At 47.1% G+C, this 25,115-nt stretch overlaps 1 protein-coding gene across 2 annotated transcripts in view; it reads left to right on the forward strand.

Moving 5' to 3' along the window:
* The window catches only part of LOC139277400 (voltage-dependent calcium channel subunit alpha-2/delta-2-like), a 1,881,585-nt gene that overhangs the window by 1,832,375 nt on the left and 24,095 nt on the right, over nucleotides 1-25,115 (forward strand). For both annotated transcript variants that reach the window (XM_070895823.1, XM_070895824.1), the window contains 5 exons: nucleotides 4,507-4,578; nucleotides 18,846-18,998; nucleotides 21,782-21,834; nucleotides 22,697-22,752; nucleotides 24,214-24,337. In XM_070895823.1, coding sequence (XP_070751924.1) covers nucleotides 4,507-4,578; nucleotides 18,846-18,998; nucleotides 21,782-21,834; nucleotides 22,697-22,752; nucleotides 24,214-24,337 — 458 coding nt within the window. The remainder of the gene's footprint in view (nucleotides 1-4,506; nucleotides 4,579-18,845; nucleotides 18,999-21,781; nucleotides 21,835-22,696; nucleotides 22,753-24,213; nucleotides 24,338-25,115) is intronic.

A 25,115-nucleotide genomic window follows, 5' to 3' on the forward strand; every position in this document is an offset into this window, starting at 1 on the left:
GACTGGATCGACTGGGCTTGTATTCACTGGAGTTTAGAAGGATGAAAGGGGATCTCATAGAAACATATAAAATTCTGACGGGACTGGACAGGTTAGTTGCAGGAAGAATGTTCCAGTTGTTGGGGAAGTCCAGAACCAGGGGACACAGTCTTAGGATAAGGGGTAAGCCATTTAGGACAGAGATGAGGAGGAACTTCTTCACTCAGAGAGTTGTTAACCTGTGGAATTCTCTACCGCAGAGAGTTGTTGATACCAATCCATTGGATATATTCAAGAGGGAGTTAGATATGGCCCTTGCGGCTAAAGGGATCAAGGGGTATGGAGAGAAAGCAGGAACGGGGTACTGAGGGAATGATCAGTCATGATCTTATTGAATGGTAGTGCAGGCTCGAAGGGCCGAATGGCCGCCTACTGCACCTATTTCCTATGTTTCTATGTTTCGCTCCGATTTGTTACAATGTTTGTCCGAAATCCAGTCGTGGATGAGCAGAAATTTCATCCAGCTAAATATTGGGAAGACCGAAGCCATTGACTTCATTCACTGCCACAAATTCCGTTCCCTAGCCACTGACTCTATCCCTCTCCCTGGGAACTACCTGAGGCTGAACCAGATCGTTCACAACCTTTGGCACTGAGATAAGCTTCTGCTCCATCACCAAGTCCGCCTTCCACCTGAAAAAGAAAAAGAAGGACTTGCATTTATATAGCACCTTTCATGACCTCAAGACATCCTGAAGCATGTTACATCGAATGCAGTGCTTTTTAAGTGTGGCCACTGTTGTAATGCAGGAAACGCAGCAGCCAATTTGCACATAGCAAGCTCCCACATACAGCAATGTGATAATGACCAGATAATCTGTTTTAGTGATGTTGATTGAGTGATTAATATTGGCTAGGACACTGGAGTTAACTCCCTTGCTCTTCTTTCAAATAGTGCCGTAGGATCTTTTACATCCACCTGAGAGAGCAGACGAGACCTCAGATTAACATCTCATCCAAAAGACGGCAGCTCCGACAATGCAGCACTCCCTCAATTCTGCATTGGAGTGTCAGCCTAGATTTTGTGCTCACGTCTCTTGAGTGGGGCTTGAATACACAATCTTCTGACTCAAAGACGACATTGAGTCATGGTTGACACAGCCTCAGCTCATCTGCTGCTGAAACCCTTATCCATGTCCTTGTTACCTCTAGACGGGACTATTCCAATGCTCTCCTGGAGGCCTCGTGTCTTCCACCCTGCTCAAACTCTGCTGCCTGTGTCCTAACTCACACCAAGTCCTGTTGACCCATCACCCCTGTGCTTGCTGATCTACATTGGCCTCAATTTTAAAATTCTCATCCTTTTTTTCACATGCCTCCATGGCCTTGCTCCTCCCGAGCTCTGTAATCTCCAGCCCTACAAGCCTTCGGGATCTCTTTGCTTTGCCATTGGCGCCCGTGCCTTCAGCTATTTAGGCCCTAACCTCTGGAATTTCCTTCCCAAACCTCTCCGCCTCTCTACCTCTCTCTCCTCCTTTAATATGCTCCTTAAATCGTACCTCTTTGACCAAGGTTTTGACCATCTGTCCTAATATCTCCAACGTGTCAAATTTTGTTTGATAATCGCTCCTATGAAGTGCATTGGCACGTTTTACTGTGTAAAATACAAGTTGTTATTGTTGATTGCCAACCTGACTTCATTTTGGCCATTTCTTTTTTTGTTTTTTTCACATTTGGTGCCTTCAGCTGTGGGACATCCATTCCCCACCTATTTTGGAAGAGGAAACATAGAAACATAGAAATTTACAGCGCAGAAGGAGGCCATTCCGGCCCATCGTGTCCGCACCGGCCGACAAAGAGCCGTACGGCCCTCGGTCAGCAGCCCTGAAGGTTACATATAAATCTATGAACAATGGCGGACCAACCGGTCTGCCCCACACAACTGCGACACCCCTTACACTGAAACATTCTACACTCCACCCCAACCGGAAGAGGAGGAAGAGCAACACAGGGATGTTGTGTTGGTCAGGCCTGACCAGAGGCCCATTGCACCCTCTCCCCTCCCCACTGGTAACTCTGTACCAGAATATACAGACCGTTGACTTTCTACTTCTGGTTGACCCAGAACAGTGCTTAGGGAGGTTGTGCGACACAAAGGAAGCCATCAATGAGCCACGTCACATGCTTTGACCTGGCCAACAGCTCACCCCGCCACAGGCCCTGGCAGTGGCTATAAAGGCCACAATCACCCCGAATCTCTATGCACCAGGGTTATTCCAGACTGACACCGGGGATATTATCAGTAACATTTGGCAATCAGCTTTGTACAGATCTGTAAAGCAAGTCCCTGATGCATTGTTTACTAATATAGGCCAGAGTTTTGCCATGGACAACTGATGGTTTATATCAAGGATGCTTGTATGACCATGTGGGTGCAATCTATGACATCTGGGACCCTGGGGAATCCTGCTACTCGGTGTAACTGCAGTACCCTGTCCTTGCAGCTGATAGCTGTCTATGGCAAAGGTAATTCACTAAACATTGCATCAGGAAAATGCTTTAAATATCTGTACAAAACTGATTGCCAAGATTTTGATCCAACGACGCCAAAGGAACGGCGATATATTTCCAACTTAGGGTGGTGTGTAACTCGGAGGGGAACTTGGAGGTGGTGGTGTTCCCATACGCCTGCTGCCCTTGTCTTCTAGGTGGTAGAGGTCGCGGGTTTGGGAGGTGCTGTCGAAGAAGCCTTGGGGAGCTGCTGCAGTGCATCTTGTAGATGGTACACACTGCAGCCACGGTGCGCCGGTGGTGGAGGGAGTGAATGTTTAAGGTGGTGGATGGGGTGCCAATCAAGCGGCTGCTTTGTCCTGGATGGTGTCGAGCTTCTTGAGTGTTGTTGGAGCTGCACTCATCTAGGCAAGTGGGGAGTATTCCATCACACTCCTGACTTGTGCCTTGTAGATGGTGGAAAGGCTTTGGGGAGTCAGGAGGTGAGACACTTGTCGCAGAATACCCAGCCTCTGACCTGCCATTGTTCTCACAGTATTTATGTGGCTGATCCAGTTAAGTTTCTGGTCAATGGTGAACCCCAAGATATTGACAGGGGGGATGTGGCGATGGTAATGCCGTTGAATGTCATGGAGCGGAGGTTATACTCACTCTTGTTGGAGATGGTCATTGCCTGGCACTTGTGTGGCGCAAATGTTACTTGCCATTTATCTACCCAAGCCTGAATGTCATCCAGATCTTATTGCATGTGGGCATGGACTGCTTCATTATCTAAGGAGTTGCAAATGGGACTGAACACTGTGCAATCATCAGCGAACATCCCCACTTCTGACCTTATGAAGGAGGGAAGGTCATTGATGAAGCAGCTGAAGATGGTTTGGCCTAGGACACTGCCCTGAGGAACTTCGGTAGCAATGTCCTGGGGCTGACATGATTGGCCTCCAATAACCACATCCATCTTCCTTTGGCTAGATGTGACTCCAGCCAGTGGAGTTTCCCCCTGATTCCCATTGGCTTCAATTTAACTTGGGCTCCTTGAAGACACTCTCGGTCAAATGATGCCTTCTTGTCAGGGGTAGTCACTCTCCCCTCACCTCTGGTATTCAGCTCTTTTGTCCATGTTCGCACCAAGGCTGTAATGAGGTCTGGAGGTAAGCAGATTATTGGTGAGTAAGTGCCGCTTGATAGCCCCACTGACGACACCTTCCATCACTCTGCTGATGATTGAGAGTAGATTGATGGGGCGGTAATTGGCTGGATTGGATTTGTCCTGCATTTTATGGACAGGACAGACCTGGGCAGTTTTCCATGTTGTCGGGTAGATGCCAGTGTTGTAGCTGTACTGGAACAGCTTGGCTAGAGGCAAGGCTAGTTCCGGAACACAAGTCTTCAGCATGACAGCTGCGATGTTGTCAGGCCCCATAGCCTTTGCTGTATCCAGTGCGCTCAGCCGTTACTTACATCATATATGACCAGCAGTCCTGCATTATGCAACCGAATACTTGCTTCCCCAGGGAGCTAACGCGATGCCTTCATTTGAAGGCTGCCCTCCTTGCCAGCGCTGCCTGGCCCAGAAAAACAGAGCTCTGGGTGGCTACTGGGAGATCAAGACACTCCTCTAGAGCCATGACTGATGGGCCCAGTGTGCTGTCTTAGGACTCCAGCACGACTATAACTCATTGGGCCAGCAGAGTCATCCTAGAGCTCACTATTGGAATTGTGAAGACACGCTTTAGGTGCCTGGATTGGTTTGGGGGATGCAATTGCTGACTTGAATCATTGCTACACTAATTATTAACTGCACTCTGTTCTGTGTACATTAATGAATGTGGACGAAGTTGAAGACCCTACTTTCTGCTAACTCTGTGGGTCTTTACACACCAGAAAGGAGTCAATTCCTTGGGGCAGAAAATGAGCAAATTGATCTTCACCCTGACCAATTAGTTGGCAACTCAGTTGACTGGCCGAGAGATGTTAATGCAACTTATTTCACCAGCTTCTATTATTGATTTTCAGGATCTGTTGTGCGTGCTGATCGATGATGGAGGTTTCCTGATCATGTCCAACCAGCCAGACCACTGGAGCCAGGTAACATAAGACTGCAACGAATGTTGTACCTTGATCAGATAGTCACACACTGAATGTGCACCCAATTGTGTCCCGTACACGAATGGTATTGTTAAAATACAGCCTTGCCTACCACTGGTGACATCTGTGACCAGTATTACTCGGGTACTGTCCAGGTATGTCATAATACAGATACTGCCTGCATAAGTTGCAATATAAAATATATCAATAAAAGGTAGGTATACCACACATTCCCTGTCTGTCACATTTCTCATTATCTGTCCATCACACACTGGAAAAAACCTGTGATTCCCAAGATGAAGGGGTTGTCTTATGAAGATAGGTTGAGCAGGTTGGGCTTGTACTCATTGGAGTTTAGAAGAATGAGAGATGATCTTACTGAAACGTATAAGATTCTGAGGGAGCTTGACAAGGTAGATGCAGAGAGGTGGGTGTGGGGCGGTGGAATCTAGAACTCGGGAAAATAAAGGATCGCCCATTGAAAATGGAAATAAGGAGGAATTTCTTCTCTGAGGGTCATTAATCTGTGGAATTCTCTGCCTCAGAGAGCAGTGGAGGCTGAGTCATTGAATATATTTAAGGTGGAGATAGACAGCTTTTTGAATGATAAAGCAGTCAACGGTTATGGGGAGCGGACAAGGAAGTGGAGTTGAGGCTAAGATCAGATCAGCCATGATTTTATTAAATGGCGGAACAGGCTCGAGGGTATGTATGGCCTACTCCTATTCCTATTTCTTATGAAAGGCAGTCATTTATCTGTAACCTGAGCAAACACGCTTTAAAAAAAGATGGAAAGCCAGTGTTATGATATGCAACCGGAACAGTAATTACATTCTGACCTCAAATGTTTATTTAATAACAATTAGCTGTTGTGCCTTAAAGGGACTCAACTTGGCCTTGACAACAGATTAATCCACTATGCACTGTGCACTACATGGTATAACATGGTCCTTGCAAAACAATGTACAATCTGACTTACTGTGAGAAATTCCGCAGGACAGATGCTAATAATCACCACAGATATCAAAGTGCACATGTCACAATGCAGACATCACATTTCAAAGATACTACCCTGCTTTTAAAAAGAAGGAAAAGGAGCCTGAGGCAATTACAGCCTTCCTAGCTACTACTACCTTGGCACACTTAGATCAGTGGCCTTAAAGTGACAGGCCAGGTTAGCAGCTAAATGTCGCAACCATGTTCAGAACCCCAAACGTCGCAACCGTGTTCAGAACCCCAAACATCACAACCGTGTTCAGAACCCCAAACATCACAACCGTGTTCAGAACCCCAAACATCACAACCGTGTTCAAACCCCAAACATCACAACCGTGTTCAAACCCCAAACATCACAACCGTGTTCAGAACCCCAAACATCACAACCGTGTTCAGAACCCCAAACATCACAAACGTGTTCAAACCCCAAACATCACAACCGTGTTCAAACCCCAAACATCACAACCGTGTTCAGAACCCCAAACATCACAACCGTGTTCAAACCCCAAACATCACAACCGTGTTCAGAACCCCAAACATCACAAACGTGTTCAAACCCCAAACATCACAACCGTGTTCAAATCCCAAACATCACAACCGTGTTCAAACCCCAAACATCACAACCGTGTTCAAACCCCAAACATCACAACCGTGTTCAAACCCCAAACATCACAAACGTGTTCAAACCCCAAACATCACAACCGTGTTCAAACCCCAAACATCACAACCGTGTTCAGAACCCCAAACATCACAAACGTGTTCAAACCCCAAACATCACAACCGTGTTCAAACCCCAAACATCACAAACGTGTTCAAACCCCAAACATCACAACCGTGTTCAAACCCCAAACATCACAACCGTGTTCAAATCCCAAACATCACAACCGTGTTTAAACCCCAAACATCACAACCGTGTTCAAACCCCAAACATCACAACCGTGTTCAAATCCCAAACATCACATCGTCACATCCAGTGTTTTTACCGGCGCGGTGGATGAGGTGGCCACTTGAGCAAAATTCCGCTCTTTGGCTTTTTCTTTTCTGGCGGACCAGAAGTTGGTCATAATGGGGGCGGATATGTGGCGGTGAGCACACTAGAGGGATGGAAGTTGGGGGCAGGCGGAGTGGCCGCTGCTGTCACTCATCAGCTTAGCGCTGATGACGTCATCACGGCGCCATGTCACCACAGCTCTCCCCTTCACTTAAAGGGGACAGCCTGCGTGATGGTTTAACTTCGGTTCACTGGGCCACTAGGGAGGCTTTCAGCCAGGCCAGCGGCATGGCACCCAAGAGGGGCTGCGAGGCTGCCTCTTGGCAGCCCGGCCGAACCTGGGGGCATAATTGTCGGCCCGACGTGGTAGTCGGCTGACAAAAAAAAAACATGGCGACCACGGCAATGCGTCCTCCCCTTCAATGGGAGCCGCATCACCATTTCAGAAGGCCACAACCTCACTACACTGCCTGAGAAAAGCAGCTTTTGGCTGGAGAAAGATTTACTTGCGTAATTTCACCATCAGGGGGAACATCAGCGGAGCACGCTCTGATGATGTACTTCGGACGGATCGGCAGCAGTGGAGCGGGTCACTGCCAGGATACCGCAGGAACGGAATTTTAAAAATTGCCGCCATTACACGAATAATTGATAGCCATTGCACTCCGCAGCTTGGCCAAATCGGCGGTAACAGGTATTAAGGAAAGGGGCAGTTTCAGCCCCCAAACATCATAATCATGTTCAAACCCCCAAACATCACTTGATTGAATTTTTCGAGGAGGTAACCAGGAGGATCGATGAGGGTAGTGCGTATGATGTAATGTATATGGATTTTAGGAAAGCTTTTGATCAGGTCCCACATGGCAGACTGGTCATGAAGGTAAAAGCCCATGGGATCCAGGGCAAAGTGGCAAGTTGGATCCAAAATTGGCTCAAAAGCAGGAAGCAAAAGGTAATGGTTGATGGGTGTTTTTGTGACTGGAAGGCTGTATCCAGTGGGATTCCGCAGGGCTCAGTGCTGGGTCCCTTGCTTTTTGTGGTATACATCAATGATCTAGACTTGAATATAAGGGATATGATTAAGAAGTTTGCAGATGATACAAAAATAGGCTGTGTGGCTGATAATGAAGAAGAAAACTGCAGACTGCAGGAAGATATTAATTAATTGGTCAGGTGGGCAGAACAGTGGCAAATGGAATTCAATCTGGAGAAGTGTGAGGTAATGCATTTGGGGAGGGCTAACAAGGCAAGGGAATACACGTTAAATGGTAGGACACTGAGAAGCGTAGAGGAACAAAGGGACCTGGGAGTGTATGCATCGATCCCTGAAGGTAGCAGGCCAGGTAGATAAGGTGGTTAAGAAGGCATGCGGAATGCTTGCCTTTATTAGCCGAGGCATGGAATACAAGAGCAGGGGGTTTATGCTTGGACTGTACAAAACACTGGTTAGGCCACAGCTAGAGTACTGCGTGCAGTTCTGGTCACCACATTACAGGAAAGCTGTGATTGCACAGGGTACAGAGGAGATTTACGAGGATGTTGCCGGGAATGGAGAATCTTACCTATGAGGACAGATTGAATAGGCTGGGTTTGTTTTCCTTGGAACAGAGGAGACTGAGGGGAGACCTCATTGAGGTGTATAAAATTATGAGGGACCTAGATATAGTGGATAGAAAGGGCCTATTTCCCTTAGCAGAGGGGTCAATAATCAGGGGGCATAAATTTTAAGTAATTGGTAGAAGGTTTAGAGGTGATTTGAGGGGAAATTTCTTCACGCAGAGGGTGGGGGTCTGGAACTCACTGCCTGAAAGAGTGGTAGAGGCAGAAACCCTCACCACATTTAAAAAGTACTTGGATGTGCACTTGAAGTGCCGTAACCTACAGGGCTGCAGACCCAGAGCTGGAAAGTGGGATTAGGCTGGATAGCTCTTTGTCGGCCGGCGCGGACACGATGGGCCGAAATGACCTCCTTCCGTGCTGTAAATTTCTATGATTCTATGATCACAACCATGTTCAAACCCAAACATCACAACTGTGTTCAGAACCCCAAACATAAGAACATAAGAAATAGGAGCAGGAGTAGGCCATACAGTCCCTCGAGCCTGCTCTGCCATTTAATAAGATCATGGCTGATCTGATCGTGGCCTCAACTCCACTTTCCGGCCTGTTCTCCATAACCTTTATCGTTCAAACATCTGTCTATCTCAGCATTGAATATATTCAATGACCCAGACTCCACTGCTCTCTGGGGCAGATAATTCCAAAGATTCACGACCCTCTGAGAGAAGAAATTCCTCCTCATCTCGCCTTAAATGGGCAACTCCTTATTGTGAAACTATGCCCCCTAGTTCTGGATTACCTCACAAGCAGAAACATCCTCTCTGCATCCGCACTATCAAGCCCCCTCAGAATCTTACATGTTTCGATAAGATCACCTCTCATTCTTCTAAACTCCAATGAATATAGGCCCAACCTCCTCAACCTTTCCTTATAAGAGAACCCCTTCATCCAGGAATCAACCGAGTGAACCTTCCCTGAACTGCCTCCAATGCAAGTATGTCCCCCCCTTAAATACGGAGACCAAAACTGGACGCAGTACTCCAGGTGTGGTCTCACCAATACCCTGTAAAGTTGTAGCAAGACTTCCCTACTTTTATACTCCATCCCCCTTGCAATAACGATCAACATTCCATTTGCCTTCCTGATTATTTGCTGTACCTGCAGACTAACTTTGTGTTTCACGTACAAGGACCTCCAGATCCGTCTACACTACAGTATTCTGTAGTCTCTCTCCGTTTATATAATATTTTGCTTTTCTATTCTTCCTGCCAAAGTGGATAACCTAGCATTTTCCCACATTATACTCCATCTGCTAAATTTTTGCCCACTCACTTAACCTATCTATATCCCTTTGCAGACTCTGTGATCTCCTCCCAACTTGATTTCCCACCTATCTTTGCATCATCAGCAAATTTGGCTACAACTGATAGGGTGGATACAGATAGGATGTCCCTTCATCCAAGTCATTAATATGGATTGTAAATAGTTAAGGATCCAGCATTGATCCTTGTGGTACCCAACATCACAACCGATGCATTTGGGGATAGCAGGTAGGGGGACAGGTAGATAAGATGGTTAAGAAGGCATATGGGATACTAGACTTTATTAGCCGAGGTATAGAATATAAGAGCAGGGAGGTTATACTTGAACTGTATAAAACACAAGTTAGGCCACAGCTAGTATATTGCGTGCAGTCCTGGTCACCACATTACAGGAAAGATGTGATTGCACTGGAGAAGGTACAGAGGAGATTTACGAGAATGTTGCCTGGACTGGAGAATTTTAGCTATGAGGATAGATTGGATAGGCTTGGATTGTTTTCTTTGGACTAGAGGAGGCTGAGGGGAGACCTAATTGAAGTGTATAAAATTATGAATGGCCTGGATAGAGTGGATAGGAAGGATCTATTTCCCTTAGCAGGGGGGTCAACAACCAGGGAGCGTAGATTTAAAGTAATTGGTTTAGAGGGGATTTGAGGGGAAATATTTTCATCCAGAGGATGGTGGGGGTTCATGTTGAAACCCCAAACATCACGACCATGTTCAAACCCTAAAACTCAAGGGGCCGAAATTGCTCCTCTCCTTAAGGCCTGTTACCACTGCAAATCGGCGGCCACACTGCGGAGTGGAGTGGCCGCTGACTTTTCGTGGAATGGCCTTTGATAGCGCAATTGCCCGTCCGAGTTTTCCCGGCGGTGCCCCGATCCCCCCACCGCTCCGCTGCTGCCGATCCGTCTTAAGTGTGTCATCACCGTGCGCACCGCCGATCTCCCCCCACCCGGACAGCAACATTCCGCTCTGAAAATCTTCAGCCCGCCCAGCGATGCCAAGACCTGTTTTTTTCCCGGTAGTCCAGTGAGGCTGTGGCCTTCTACAGCGGCAGTGTGGCTTCCCTTAAAGGGGAGGGCACATTGCCGCTGCCGCCATGTTTTTTGTTGTCCGACGGCTGCCAGGTCGGCCCGACAGTTATGCCCCCGGTTTCGGCTTAGCTGCCAACATGTGGCCTGACACCTCCTCTTGGGTGCCAGACTGCTGGCCCGGCCGAAACCCTCCCTGGTGGCCCAGAGGGCCGAAGTTTTAAATCGCGCAGGCTCCCCCCTTTAAGTGAAGGGGAGTGGCGTGGTGACGCGGCGCCGTGATGACGTCATCGTGGCAGTCACTGCACCACCCCCAACTTCTGCCCCTCAGGTGTTGCCACCACCGAGTATCCGCCCCTTTCGTGTAGTCTCTGCCCCCAATAAGAGCGACTTCCAGATCCGAATTTAAATAAAACAACAAAGAACAGAATTTTGCTCAAGAGGCGACCTGAACCACAGCTGCGGTAAAAACAGTTGAAACAGGGTGGGAGTGCCCCATTTCGGGAGGGGGGCAATTTCTACCCCCAAATGTTCAAACCCCCAAACATCACAACCATGTTTGGGGATAGTGAATGGTTGGGTAAGAATGAATTGCTGATTTGAGGGTAAGAATGGTTGAGGTAGAAGTATCGAGTAGTGAAGGAATGGGGGGGTACTGTGGGGATTGTGATGGGGGGGGGGGTTACTGTGGGGATTGTGATTGGGGGGGGGGGGTTACTGTGGGGATTGTGATGGGGGGGGGTTACTGTGGGGATTGTGATGGGGTTACTGTGGGGATTGTGATGGGGGGAGGGGTTACTGTGGGGATTGTGATGGGGGTGGTTACTGTGGGGGTTGTGATTGGGGGGTTTACTGCGGGGATTGTGATGGGAGGGGTTACTGTGGCGATTGTGATGGGGGGGGTTACTGTGGGGATTGTGATGGGAGGGGTTACTGTGGCGATTGTGATGGGGGGGGTTACTGTGGGGATTGTGATGGGGGGGTTACTGTGGGGATTGTGATGGTGGGGGGTTACTGTGGGGATTGTGATGGGGGGGTTACTGTGGGGATTATGATGGGGGGGTTACTGTGGGGATTGTGATGGGGGGGTTACTGTGGGGATTGTGATGAGGGGGTTACTGTGGGGATTGTGATGGGGGGGTACTGTGGGGATTGCGATGGGGGGGTTACTGTGGGGATTGTGATGGGGGGGATACTGTGGGGATTGTGATGGAGGGGTACTGTGGGGATTGCGATGGGGGGGTTACTGTGGGGATTGCGATGGGGGGGTTACTGTGGGGATTGTGATGGGGGGGGGGTTACTGTGGGGATTGTGATGGGGGGTTACTGTGGGGATTGCGATGGGGGGGTTACTGTGGGGATTGCGATGGGGGGGTTACTGTGGGGATTGTGATGGGGGGGTACTGTGGGGATTGCGATTGGGGGGGTTACTGTGGGGATTGTGATGGGGGGGGGTACTGTGGGGATTGCGATGGAGGGGGTTACTGTGGGGATTGTGATGGGGGGGATTGTGATGGGGGGGATTGTGATGGGGGGGTACTGTGGGGATTGCGATGGAGGGGGTTACTGTGGGGATTGTGATGGGGGGGTTACTGTGGGGATTGTGAGGGGGTGGAGGTTACTGGTGATTGTGATGGGGGGGGGTTACTGTGGGGATTGTGATGGGGGGGTACTGTGGGGATTGCGATTGGGGGGGTTACTGTGGGGATTGTGATGGGGGGGTACTGTGGGGATTGCGATGGAGGGGGTTACTGTGGGGATTGTGATGGGGGGGTACTGTGGGGATTGCGATGGGGGGGGTTACTGTGGCGATTGCGATGGGGGGGTTACTGTGGGGATTGTGATGGGGGGGTACTGTGGGGATTGCGATTGGGGGGGTTACTGTGGGGATTGCGATGGGGGGGTTACTGTGGGGATTGTGATGGGGGGTTACTGTGGGGATTGCGATGGGAGGGGGTTACTGTGGGGATTGTGAGGGGGGGGGAGGTTACTGTGGGGATTGTGATGGGGGGGTACTGTGGGGATTGCGATGGAGGGGGTTACTGTGGGGATTGTGAGGGGGGGGAGGTTACTGTGGGGATTGTGATGGGGGGGGGTACTGTGGGGATTGCGATGGAGGGGGTTACTGTGGGGATTGTGATTGGGGGGGGTTACTGGGGATTGTGATGGGGGGGTACTGTGGGGATTGCGATGGAGGGGGTTACTGTGGGGATTGTGATGGGGGGGGGTACTGTGGGGATTGCGATGGAGGGGGTTACTGTGGGGATTGTGATGGGGGGATACTGTGGGGATTGTGATGGGGGGGTACTGTGGGGATTGCGATGGAGGGGGTTACTGTGGGGATTGTGATGGGGGGGTTACTGTGGGGATTGTGAGGGGGTGGAGGTTACTGGTGATTGTGATGGGGGGGGGTTACTGTGGGGATTGCGACGGAGGGGGTTACTGTGGGGATTGTGAGGGGGGGGAGGTTACTGTGGGGATTGCGACGGAGGGGGTTACTGTGGGGATTGTGAGGGGGGGGAGGTTACTGTGGGGATTGCGATGGAGGGGGTTACTCTGGGGATTGTGATGGGGGGGTACTGTGGGGATTGTGATGGGGGAATTGGGGCAGTGATCCAGTTGAGCAGTGTTGGGTAGTAAGAATTCAGTTGGAGAAGTGAGGAACTGCTCAGGGAGTAGATGGTATGTGGGAAAGGGTAGTGGTTATCAGTGTGTTGAGCAGTTGAGGACGGATAATAAGTACTGGGGAATCCGGTGAGAGGTTTGGATGGAGGGCAGTGGGCTGTTGGGGAAAATGATAGGAAATGAATGGTGTGTACGTGGGGTGGAGGTCAGTGTATTGGGAAGTTAGTGGAGCCAGAGTGTAGATTGGGGCACCGGTAAAGGTTGCACTTTGAAATCAATATAAATGGAGAGGAGTAGAATTGGATGAAGGAATGGATATGGACGAACAGACTGAGAGGAGGAGGTCACAAGAACTCAAGAAATAGGAGCAAGAGAAGGCCACCTGACCCCTCGAGCCTGCCCCGCCATTTAATAAGATCATGGCTGATCTGATTATGGACTCAGCTCCACTTCCCCGCCCGCTCCCCATAACCCTTTTATTCCCTTATTGCTCAAAAATCTGTCTATCTCCACCTTAAATATATTCAATGACCCAGCCTCCACAGCTCTCTGGGGCAGAGAATTCCACAGATTTACAACCCTCTGAGAGAAGAAATTCCTCCTCATCTCAGTTTTAAATGGGGTGGCCCCTTATTCTGAGACTATGTCCCCTAGTTTTAGTTTCCCCTATGAGTGGAAATTTACTCTGCATCCACCTTGTCCAGCCCTCTCATTATCTTATATGTTTCGATAAGATCACCTCTCATTCTTCTGAACTCCAATGACTATAGGCCCAACCTATTCAACCTATCTTCATAAGTTAACTCCCTCATCTCCGGAATCAACCTAGTGAACCTTCTCTGAACAGTTTCTAATGCAAGTATATCCTTCCTTAAATACGGAGAGCAAAACTGTACGCAGTACTCCAGGTGTGGCCTCACCAATACCCTGTACAGTTGTAGCAGGACTTCCCTGCTTTTATACTCTATTCCCCCTTGCAATAAAGGCCAACATTCCATTTGCCTTCCTGATTACTTGCTGTACCTGCATACTAACTTTTTGTGTTTCATGCACAAGTACCCCCAGGTCCTTCTGTACTGAAGTACTTTGCAATTTTTCTCCATTTAAATTATAATGTGCTTTTCTATTATTTCTGCCAAAGTGGATAACCTCACATTTTCCAACATTCGACTCCATCTGCCAAATGTTTGCCCACTCACTTAGCCTGTCTATATCCCTTTGTAGATTTTTTGTGTCCTCCTCACAATTTGCTTTCCCACCCATCTTTATATCATCAGCAAACTTGGCTACATTACACTCTGTCCCTTCATCCAAGTCATTAATATAGTTAGTAAATAGTTGAGGACCCAGCACCAATCCCTGCAACACCCTACTAGTTACTGTTTGCCAATCGGAAAATGACACCATTTATCCTGACACTCTGTCTTCTGTTAGTTAGCCAATCCTCAATCCATGTTAATATATTACCCCCAACCCAGTGAACTTTTATCTTGTGCAGTAACCTTTTATGTGGCACCTTATCAAACGCCTTCTGGAAATCCAAATACACCACATCCACTGGTTCCCCCTTATCCACCCTGTTCGTTACATCCTCAAAGAACTCCAGCAAATTTGTCAAACATGATTTCCCTTTCATAAAACCATGTTGACTCTGCTTGATTAAATCATGCTTTTCCAAATATCCTGCTACGGCTTCCTTAATAATGGACTCCAGCATTTTCCCAGTGACGGATGTTAGGCTATAGTTTCCTGCTTTCTGCCTGCCTCCTTTTTTAAATTGGGGCGTTAGATGTAGGGAGCTACAGATAAAGTAAGTAACAGCTGAGTGGGTCACCAGGAAATGTAAAAGAAAGGGAAGGACTGGGAGAACATGGCTTTCTGAAAGTAATTAATTAACTGCTTTCATCCAAATTAATTCATTAAATAAATCAAAGCAGCTTTTGGTGGGATCAGGTCTGCCTGAATTAAAGAAAAAAATAAGAGTGAAGCAAAAGTTTTTTAAACAATAAGAATTATCATCTATACAGATTTGGTACAAATGAATTAGTGAATTTAATCAATGGCCTGAGCAGTTTTAGTGGAGCACAGTAATGAAATGAAAGCTTGTTCACAGAGAAGAAATTAAAAATAAAAGATTAAAATTATAAGTTACATGAATAAAAGATGATCAAATATCTTGTAGTAGGTGGAAGGAGAGCTAGCTGTCGGCAGAGCTAGAAAGCTCAAGGTGGGACTTTGTCACATGGAAAAAATAGAAGAATTAGAAAAAAGCACATGAAAAAGAAAGATACGAAAAATGCTCAAAGCAAGAATTTTTGAAGTATTACAACATTTTTATCCCCAAGTTTAAGTTCCTTCGTGGCTTTGTGCCTCCCTATCTCTGTAACCTCCTCCAACCCTACAATACTCTTGCCCCCTGACTGGACTTGTGCATTCGCCCTCCCTTCAGCCCACCATTGGAGGCCGTGTCTCAAGCTGTCGAGGCCTCATACTCTGGACTTCTCTCATTAATCTCTCCCATCCACCTTTAAGACCCTCCTTAAAACCCATCTCTTTGACTAAGCTTTGAGACATCTCGCAGCAATGAAGTAATGACCAGAAAATCTGTTTTAGTGATGTTGGTTGGGACATAAATATTAGTCGGGACACTTGGGGAACTCTCCAGTTCTTTTTGAAATAGTGCCAGGCCTATATTTTATATCCACCCGAGAGGGCAGACAGGGTTTAAACTCGGTTTAATGTTTCATCCAAAAGATTCTGTATACACGTATATGCATCTACCTGTAACACATGTACACGAGAATCATAGAATCTTACAGCACAGAAAGAGGCCATTCAGCCCATTATGTTTGTGCTGGCTCTCTGAAAGAGCTACATGCAAGAAATAATACATTTATTACCAGATATATTATTTTATAACTACAGTCTATGAATATGATAGTGCATGTAATATCAGGTATATTCTATAATATCAAATCTATTCATTATATAGATGCTGTCTTAATGTATTATACTGATAAAAACAGATTAGTGGAGTGGGCAGATAGATGGCTTTTGCAGTTTAACGCACAGAAATGTCAGTAGTATAATTTAGGGAAAAACATATGGAAAGAAAATATAACCTTAATAATATGACACTTACCAGAGTGGAGAAACAGATATAAGGGTGCAGATACAGATATCTTTAAAGGTGGGAGTAACAATAACAACTTGCATTTATATAGTGTCTTTAACGTAATAAAATATCCCAAGATGCTTCACAGGATTAGACAATAAAATTGACACCAGGGAGGTTCAGCGCAAGATGCCATTTTGGCAAAGCTAATGGCAGAGCGGCCAACAACTTAAGGTGATTCACAATTCACGGGGTATCTCTTCCTTGCTTCAAGTTGCTGCTGATTTATGCATTAATAACGGCGTACGTCGTTCACAACGGAACGGAGAAGGTTAAAGGGGAATCTAATATAGGTTTTCAAAACTTTGAAAGATTTTCAGACGATGATAGGTTTTGAGAGGGTAAGGAGTGAAAGACTGATTTCACTGGTTGGTGAATTGGTGGCGAGGGGGCACAGATTGAGGATTATCACTTCAAGAACAAAGCGAGAAATCTGAAGAAGCTTTTTAACACAGAGAGTTAGAACAGGGAATGCGTTACCATTGAGTCAGAGACTTATAACATTTAAAGAATTGGATAAAAAGAATACGAAATGGGATGAGAGTAGTTAGCTCCAGTTAGCACTGGCACAGGCATGATGGGCCGAATGGCCCCCTCCTCAGTTTTAATTTGTATGTAAGTACCATCATGGCCTCCTCTGTTTCTACCACTTTCTTCCCTACCTCTCCTCATTGACTGAGGAATAATTCAACAGGTGCCAGGTGCCAAAAACCCTCTTCAGCTGCAAGTTGTATCATAACTGATTGAAACACCAGGATGAGAATTTTAATATCGAGGCACAGACCAATCCTGGGGCCCACTGATCTATTTGGCTCAGTTACTCATTAATTAGCGGAGCTGTCAGGAAGCCCTGCATTGTATGTACATTAGACATGCCACTGAGAATTGAATAGTTAGTTGAACATGGTGCTCTCCAGGGTTATCATCACAGGCAGTCCCTCAAAGCGAGGATGACGTAATTCCACACCAAAAAGGGATGAGTTCACAGGTGTTTCAATGAAAGACCTAATATTCCAGATTCCGAACTACATCTTGAAGGGTGGAAGATGCCTGTGCGTGGATTTTTTTAACGTGTGGTGGCCATTGCACACCAGCCGCCACATGGGCTTGACAGAACTAGGCCTTGGTCCAGTGGCAAGGATTACCCAAGACAACTGGAGACCGGCTCTGCTGCACAGACCTAGTGCGCACACATATCGCAGTGTGGGCTGGCCCGTGCTACCCCTGGGCCCTCGCCTCTTCTTGGCCCCGAACTCACGCCTCTCCTGGGCCCCGTACCCTCATTCTCTGCACCTCCGCCACGATCTCTCACCGCTCCTCTGTCACAAACATTCGCCGCACCTCCACCACAAACATTCGCCGCACCTCCACCACGATCTCCTGCTGCACCTCCACACCAAACATTCGCCGAAACTCAATTCCTACACCTATAGCTTGAATTAATCTCATGCCTTTAATTCAGTGAATAGCCAGGGCACTTCACGGTGGCAGAAAGCAGACCAGGAGCAGCAATGGGAGAAAGATTGGTAGAGTGAGCTGTGTTCTGTTTTTGCACTCTGAGCTGGCCAGGTGGTGTCCTGCACATTCCTAATAATTATAGGAAGTGAGCAACGGCATTGTTGAAAATGAAGGTTTGGAGGAACTTACAAAGGTAGGGTAGGACAAGGTCATGACTTGAATACAGTGTGTTGGGGCAGGTGAACAAGGACAGGGCTGACAGGGGAGTGGGTAATGGGTGCAGGATAGGAGGAGGGTCGTTGAGTCTCGGCTAAGTGGGCGTTTGCTTAAGGTGGAGATGGGGAGAATGCTGGAGAAGTCGAGTCTGGGAGAGATGAAGATGTGTGTGTGGGTTTCAGTGGTGGTGAGGCAGGGCTGGACATTATGAGCAGACTTAGTGATGGGTAGAATTGGGGTTTGCAGCCACGCTTCCAGGACATCGTGACTGCACACCATTGAGCTCAGCCTGAGCAAACGGTCGGGCAGGGGGTTGGAATCAGGGTTAGGGTGCAGGGTCTTGGCAGTGTTGAGTTGAAGAAAGCTCACCCACAACTTGATTGGAATTCAGAAGAATGAGAGGTGATCTTCTCAAAACGTATAAGGTTATGAGGGGGCTTGACAAGGTGGATGCAGAGAGAATGTTTCCACTGATAGGGGAAACTACAACTAAGGAGAGACTAGAACTAGGGGGCATAATCTTAGAATAAGGGGCCGTTCATTTACAACTGAGATGAGGAGGAATTTTTTCTCTGAGAGTTGTAAATCTGTGGAATTCGCTGCCTCAGAGAGCTGTGGAAGCCGGGACATTGAATACATTTAAGACAGAAGTAGACAGTTTCTTAACCGATAAGGGATTAAGGGGTTATGGGGAGCGGATAGGGAAGTGGAGCTGAGTCCATGATCGGATTAGCCATGATCGTATTAAATGGCGGAGCAGGCTCGAGGGGCCGTATGGCCTACTCCTGTTCCTATTTCTTATGTTCTTATGTTGGATCGTGGCAATCATAGAGTCAACAGTCATGCAGAACAGGCTCCTAAACGTGCTTTGTTTTTGATTACTTCTCCAGATTGGTACGTTCTTCAGTGAGGTGGACCCCAGCTTAATGAATGCACTCTACAATGCTTCTTTCTACACAAAAAAGGAATCCTATGACTATCAGTCTGTGTGTGGTCCATCACCTAATACTGACACAGGAGCTGCACCCAGATCCATCTTCATTGTAAGTTTATACCTGCTGTTTGGTGTGTCTTTCTCATTCTCTTTGAAAACTTTTGTTTATTAGTTTTTTAAATATATTGGAGATGTGGGGGAAAAAGGTCTCATTTTAATTAGGCGGGAGGAAGCAAGAGGTCATATGATGAAAGCTCCAAGAATAGGTCCAGAGTTGATGACCCAAGGAGGTCTTGGGGCCCACAGCAGAGGAACATCAGCCACGTGAGCCCTTGCAGCCGTGAGCTTTTCCGTCTTTCTATGATTGCGCAGAAAGGTGACAGGATGACATTGATCAGTCGGCACACGTTCTAATCGCACACATTCTGCAGGGCCATGCAGTCCCTTTCCATTACAAAACGTGATATCAGTCTCTTAAAGACCCACGGTTCCACGTTACAGGAACCGAAGGATCAGTGAAAGAAGGATTGAGAGCACAATTCAGAATAGAAAGAGATATAAAGATAACGTAAATACTCAGAGAACATAATAATAAACACAGATAAAGCAGGAGCAATGAAAGTAAGAGGATATTAAAATTCCTGTAGAGCAATTTAAGAACATAAGAAATAGGAAACATAGAAACATAGAAAATAGGTGCAGGAGTAGGCCATTCGGCCCTTTGAGCCTGCACCGCCATTCAATAAGATCATGGCTGATCATTCACCTCAGTGCCCCTTTCCTGCTTTCTCCACATACCCCTTGATCCCTTTAACCGTAAGGGCCATATCTAACTCCCTCTTGAATATATCCAATGCACTGGCATCAACAACTCTCTGCGGTAGAGAATTCCACAGGTTAACAACTCTCTGAGTGAAGAAGTTTCTCCTCATCTCAGTTCTAAATGGCTTACCCCTTATCCTTAGACTGTGTCCCCTGGTTCTGGACTTCCCCAACATCGGGAACATTCTTCCTGCATCTAACCTGTCCAGAACCGTCAACATTTTTATATGTTTCTATGAGATCCCCTCTCATCCTTCTAAACTCCAGTGAATACAAGCCCAGTCGATCCAGTCTCTCCTCATATGTCAGTCCTGCCGTCCCGAGAATCAGCCTGGTGAACCTTCGCTGCACTCCCTCAATAGCAAGAACGTCCTTCCTCAGATTAGGAGACCAAAACTGAACACAATATTCCAGGTAAGGCCTCACCAAGGCCCTGTACAACTGCAGTAAAACCTCCCTGCTCCTATACTCAAATCCCATAGCTATGAAGGAGCAGGAGTAGTCCATACAGCCCCTCGAGCCTGCTCCACCATTTAATACGATCATGGCTGATCCGATCATGGACTCTGCTCCACTTCACTGACCATTCCCCAGAACCCCTTATCCCCTTATCGGTTTACAGCGCATCAGCAGCAAGATGGAGGAATTGGGGGCAATAATGAAAACTGAGGAAATAGATGTGATCGGCATATCAGAAACATGGCTACAGACAGGCCAGGATTGGCAGTTAAATATTGCAGGCTCTAATGTATTTTGAAATGATAGCTACCCACCAGCCTTTCTTCCTTCCCTGAGTTAATCAGAAATAGCATAACGGCTGGAGTAAGAGAGGACCTAACTAACAAAGAGATAGAAGCAGAATCCATGTGGATTGAAATAAAGGACAGGAAGGAATCAGTCACATTATTAGGGGTGGGTACAACCTCCCAAATACGGAGTTCCAAAATCTGGAATGTTCCGAAATCCGGACGTCACGCAGGGGTCGTCTGAAATCTGTAAAAATGTTCTGAAATATGGACATTTTTTTTCACAACAGTATATAATCCCCCCCCCCCCCGCCCCCCCGCCACACGCACAGAAACACACACACCAAAAAGAAATTTGTAACAAATCACCAACATTCATAAGACACTTAACTATTGAATCACTGTCAAAGAATTTAAAAATAAAAACTTGAATGGCCTTTTTTGCAGGTCTTTATATCACTTCTAGCACTGTCCTAAGGGCTGCAACTCAGGTTTCTCCTGGCCATTTTTTTTCTTACTAACTACAGGTCACCGCTGAGCCAAATAGGTTTCCGGATTCGGAACATCGGATTTCGTCTCCGAAATCCGGCAATACCCGAACCCCGGCCTGTGCATTTCCGGTTTCGGGACGTCGGAAATAAGTTCCGAAATCCGGAAATACCCGAAATGTGGAACAGCCTCGATCCCGAGGTTCCGGATTTTGGAGGTTGTACTGTACTACAGAACACCAAATAGTGGCAAGGCAGTGGAAGGAGTAATGTGTAGGTAAATATATAAAAGGAGTAAAAAAGCAGAATCCTCATCATGGGGAATTTAACTATCCCCGAATAAACTGGCAGGGAGAGGGAGTGATAGGGGAGAAGGAGATGGAGTTTCTACAGTGTGTACAAAGCGCTTTCCTGACCCAATATGTAAGAAGTTCAATGAGGCAGGAAGCAGTGCTACAGTAATGGGAAATTAATCCGATAAGATAAGAGAAGTAAGTGTGGGAGAACATCTCGGGAGTAGCCATCACCATATAATAAAGTTTAAGATAATTATTGCGAGAGATGTAGATAGTTCAAAGATCAAAGTAATGGAATGGAATAAAATCTACTAAAAGGGAATGAGGATGGAGCGAAGGAAGGTAACTGGAGAAAAATATCAACAAAGAAAAACAACTGTGGGCAATATTTAAAGGAGTGATCAATAGAGTTCAGGAAAAATATATTCCAATAAGTCCGCATATTGATCAGAACTTTCCTGTTCAAGGGTAGATGAAAGGGTGGAACTGTATGTCTGTGCTGATGCAACCCTCTGACCTGTATGTTATGTTTTATTTAAGCCTACAGTTGCCGATTTGCTGAACCTGGCCTGGTGGAGCTCAGCCGCTACCTGGTAAGATAACGCTCATATCGTTAACACTGTCTCACCGCAAAGGAAATGGGAGAGTCTCCACGGGTGAACTAACATTATGCTGCACCTCAGTGTTACATCGCCGGCAGTCAGAGTGAGTCGCTGCTATGCCTGTGTGAGTGTGTGCCTGAGCGCGTGTGTTTATGTGTGGGTGTGTGTCTGTGAGAGTGTGTGTTTATGTGTGTGAGAGTGTGAGAGTGTGTAATGGGCTGCGGCAGTGATCCTGTGTGCCGGTGCGTCAAAGACACAGCCAGGATTAGGGTGAATGAATCTTGCCTCCTACTTGCGCTTCGCATTAAGAAGTTATCTTCAAAGATTTATAATTGAAGCAGTATCTCCCTTTCACTGAGCTTCTTGTTTCCATCTTCCAAAGTAAGAACCTGTTACCCAATTTCAATCAGCCAGATCTTCACAAGAGACCTTTGGGAACAGAAGCTTCAACACTTCTGTTCCGGGGCTCGTTGTGCAGTTGTTTCTTCTTCAGTGAAGAAGCTGTTATTTAAATGGCTGGAATCACATTCCCTGCAGATTGCATGTGGGCTGCTGGAAGGAGCCTCTTTATTCACCACCATGCAAGTGTATTACTTGGGTAGGTTTAGGAAGGTTTCAAACGTATATTCATGAAATGGCACTTGCCACAATCGGTTTCACAGTGGGTGATGTTGGTGCAGCTTTTAGCAAATTAAATGTGGGCTGAGAAGAATCTCCGAACAGGAATGCAAAGTTAAAACGACAGGTGATAATGCCTCACCTTTGGTGTTGGGTTTCCAATTTCTATTATTAAGAGAAATGCTCACGTATCACATCTTCAATTAATGATTGTCAATTTGATTCATTTCCCCAGGTCTTTATTGCAACAGTTGTTATACGCTCTTACCTTCCAGCTCAGCTTCCAAGCAGGTACGAGTCTCTGGCTAGAAAAAAATTCAGCAAATCAATTAGGCCCTGGTTCACTTCTCCCTGAATACACACACAAACGTATCGGCCTAATTTCAATCTCTACCATAACACTGGCGGTGAGCAAACGGCAAATCAACGAGCGATGGACAACATTCAGGGGGCTAGTGCAGTGGAATCAGAGACTGGGTTCCACACGAAGTCTCCATGTATCAGGCTAGCCACACAGCTTTCCTGCCTATTAAACGAGGCTGCAAATTGGCAATGTTTCTGTGACAGCTTCTCTCTACTAATGTCACTGCCATGTGATTATATAATTTTTACTTACACATGCTACATGTGACATGAGACAGTGCACAGGGCCCGTATTGCTGGGATTTATGGTCAGAGAACACTTGTTCCACGAGTGATACTTTTATGATGCCCTGGGATTTCCAGGGTTTCCCCAAGGAGGTGAGGAAAGGGGAGGGGCAAATTGCTAAGGGCTGCCATGCAGATGAGATTGTGGGGGCGGGAGGGGTTGTTCCCATTGCTCCTGCCTCAATTTCTTCTTGTATCACTGGTGGGGCACCCTGAAGAGGTGGGCCATAGGCCCTGCACTCAGCCCTTCCCCGATCGGTGGGGTGGGCAGGCAGCAAACACACAGGACCCAAAGTTACCAGGAACATCAGCCCGAGGATAAGCGCTGGTGGGGTGTATGGCCAGCATCTGCTTCCTCTTGGACAGCAGACACAAAACGCCCGAACCATGGCGCCCATTACTGCTGCTTGAGGCCTCTTGCTTGACGATGCTTCTCCGTCAGAGGACAGGCTGGAGACAGGAGAGTGAGAGGGCCATTTAACCCAGAAATACAGGCCTGCTGCAGGACACTCCAAATGTGGCCGCAAGATCTGAACAGCAAAACATTCATTCTCATCATCATAAGCAGTCCCTTGATATGAGGATGACTTGCTTCCACGCCGAAAAGAGATGAGTTCACAGTTGTTTCAATGAAGGACCTAATATTCCAGATCCTGAACTACATGTTGAAGGGTGGAAGATGCCTGTGCGTGGATTTTTTTAACATGTGGTGGCCGTTGCACACCAGCCACCACACGGGCTTGACAGAACTAGGTCTTGGTCCAGTGGCAAGGGTTTTAACCAGGACGACTGGAGACCAGCTCTGCTGCACAGACCTAGTGCGCACACATATCGCAGTGTGGGCTGGCCCGTGCTGCCCCATGGCCCTCATCTCCCCTGGGCCCCGGTTACTTCCCTCTACGAACTCTCGCCGCTCCTTCGCCCCGACCTCGTCACTCCTGCTGTACCTGCCCACACTGCAGTCAGCCGTTGCCCTCCTGCAGCAGCACGGGGTTCTGCTCCATTACTCAATGCCATTTACTGCTGATGATGTCTCCGGCTAGCTTATTTGAGGTGGTTGCCTGCACAATTCTCTATTAATTCATCCTGTTCCTTTGTCACTAGATGATACATTAGCGGACAGCGTTGAACTGAAGAAGACTAGCTGTGTCACCAAGCAGACACAGTACTACTTTGGCAACAACAGTAGATCCTACAGCAACTTAATTGACTGCAGCAACTGCTCCAGGTTGGCAACTGTCACAAGAGAATGGTCAATGGCAACTCCCATAGAACCCAAATAATGTTAAAAGAAAGGAACATGAAGATAAATCACAACAGCTAAACATAGAAACATAGAAAATAGGAGCAGTAGTAGACCATTCGGCCCTTGAGCCTGCCTCACCATTCAATATGATCATGGCTGATCCTCTATCTCAACACCATATTCCTGCTTTTTCCCCATACCCCTTGATACCTTTTGTTTCTAGAAATCTATCTATCTCCCTCAAATATATTCAGTGACTTGGCCTCCACAGCCTTCTGTGGTAGAGAATTCCACAGGTTCACCACCCTCCGAGTGAAAACATTTCTCCTCATCTCGGTCCTAAATTTCCTATCCTGAGACTGTGATCCCTTGTTCTAGACTTCCCAGCCAGGGGAAACAGCCTCTCCACATCCGGTCTATCCAACCCAGTCAGAATTTTAGACCTTTCAATGAGATCCTCTCTCATTCTTCTAAACTCAAGTGATACAGGCCCAGTCGACCCAATCTCTCCTCATACGACAGTCCTGCCATCCCAGGAATCAGTCTGGTGAACTTTCGCTGCACTCCCTCAATGGCAAGTAAACCCTTTCTTAGGTAAGGAGACCAAAACTCCAGGTATTTTATCTTCCCCACTGGCCCAGTGAGTAAGGACACCACCTGGAGAGATTGAGCTCTCCTAGCCAGAAGTTCCCAGGTCTGACTATTCGTCTGTGCTAAGTTAGCTGATCTCTACCTAGGTCAGACCCAGAATGCTGCAGTT

This window comes from Pristiophorus japonicus, chromosome 12 (genome assembly GCF_044704955.1).
Source record: "Pristiophorus japonicus isolate sPriJap1 chromosome 12, sPriJap1.hap1, whole genome shotgun sequence".
NCBI classification, from domain to species: Eukaryota; Metazoa; Chordata; class Chondrichthyes; family Pristiophoridae; genus Pristiophorus; species Pristiophorus japonicus.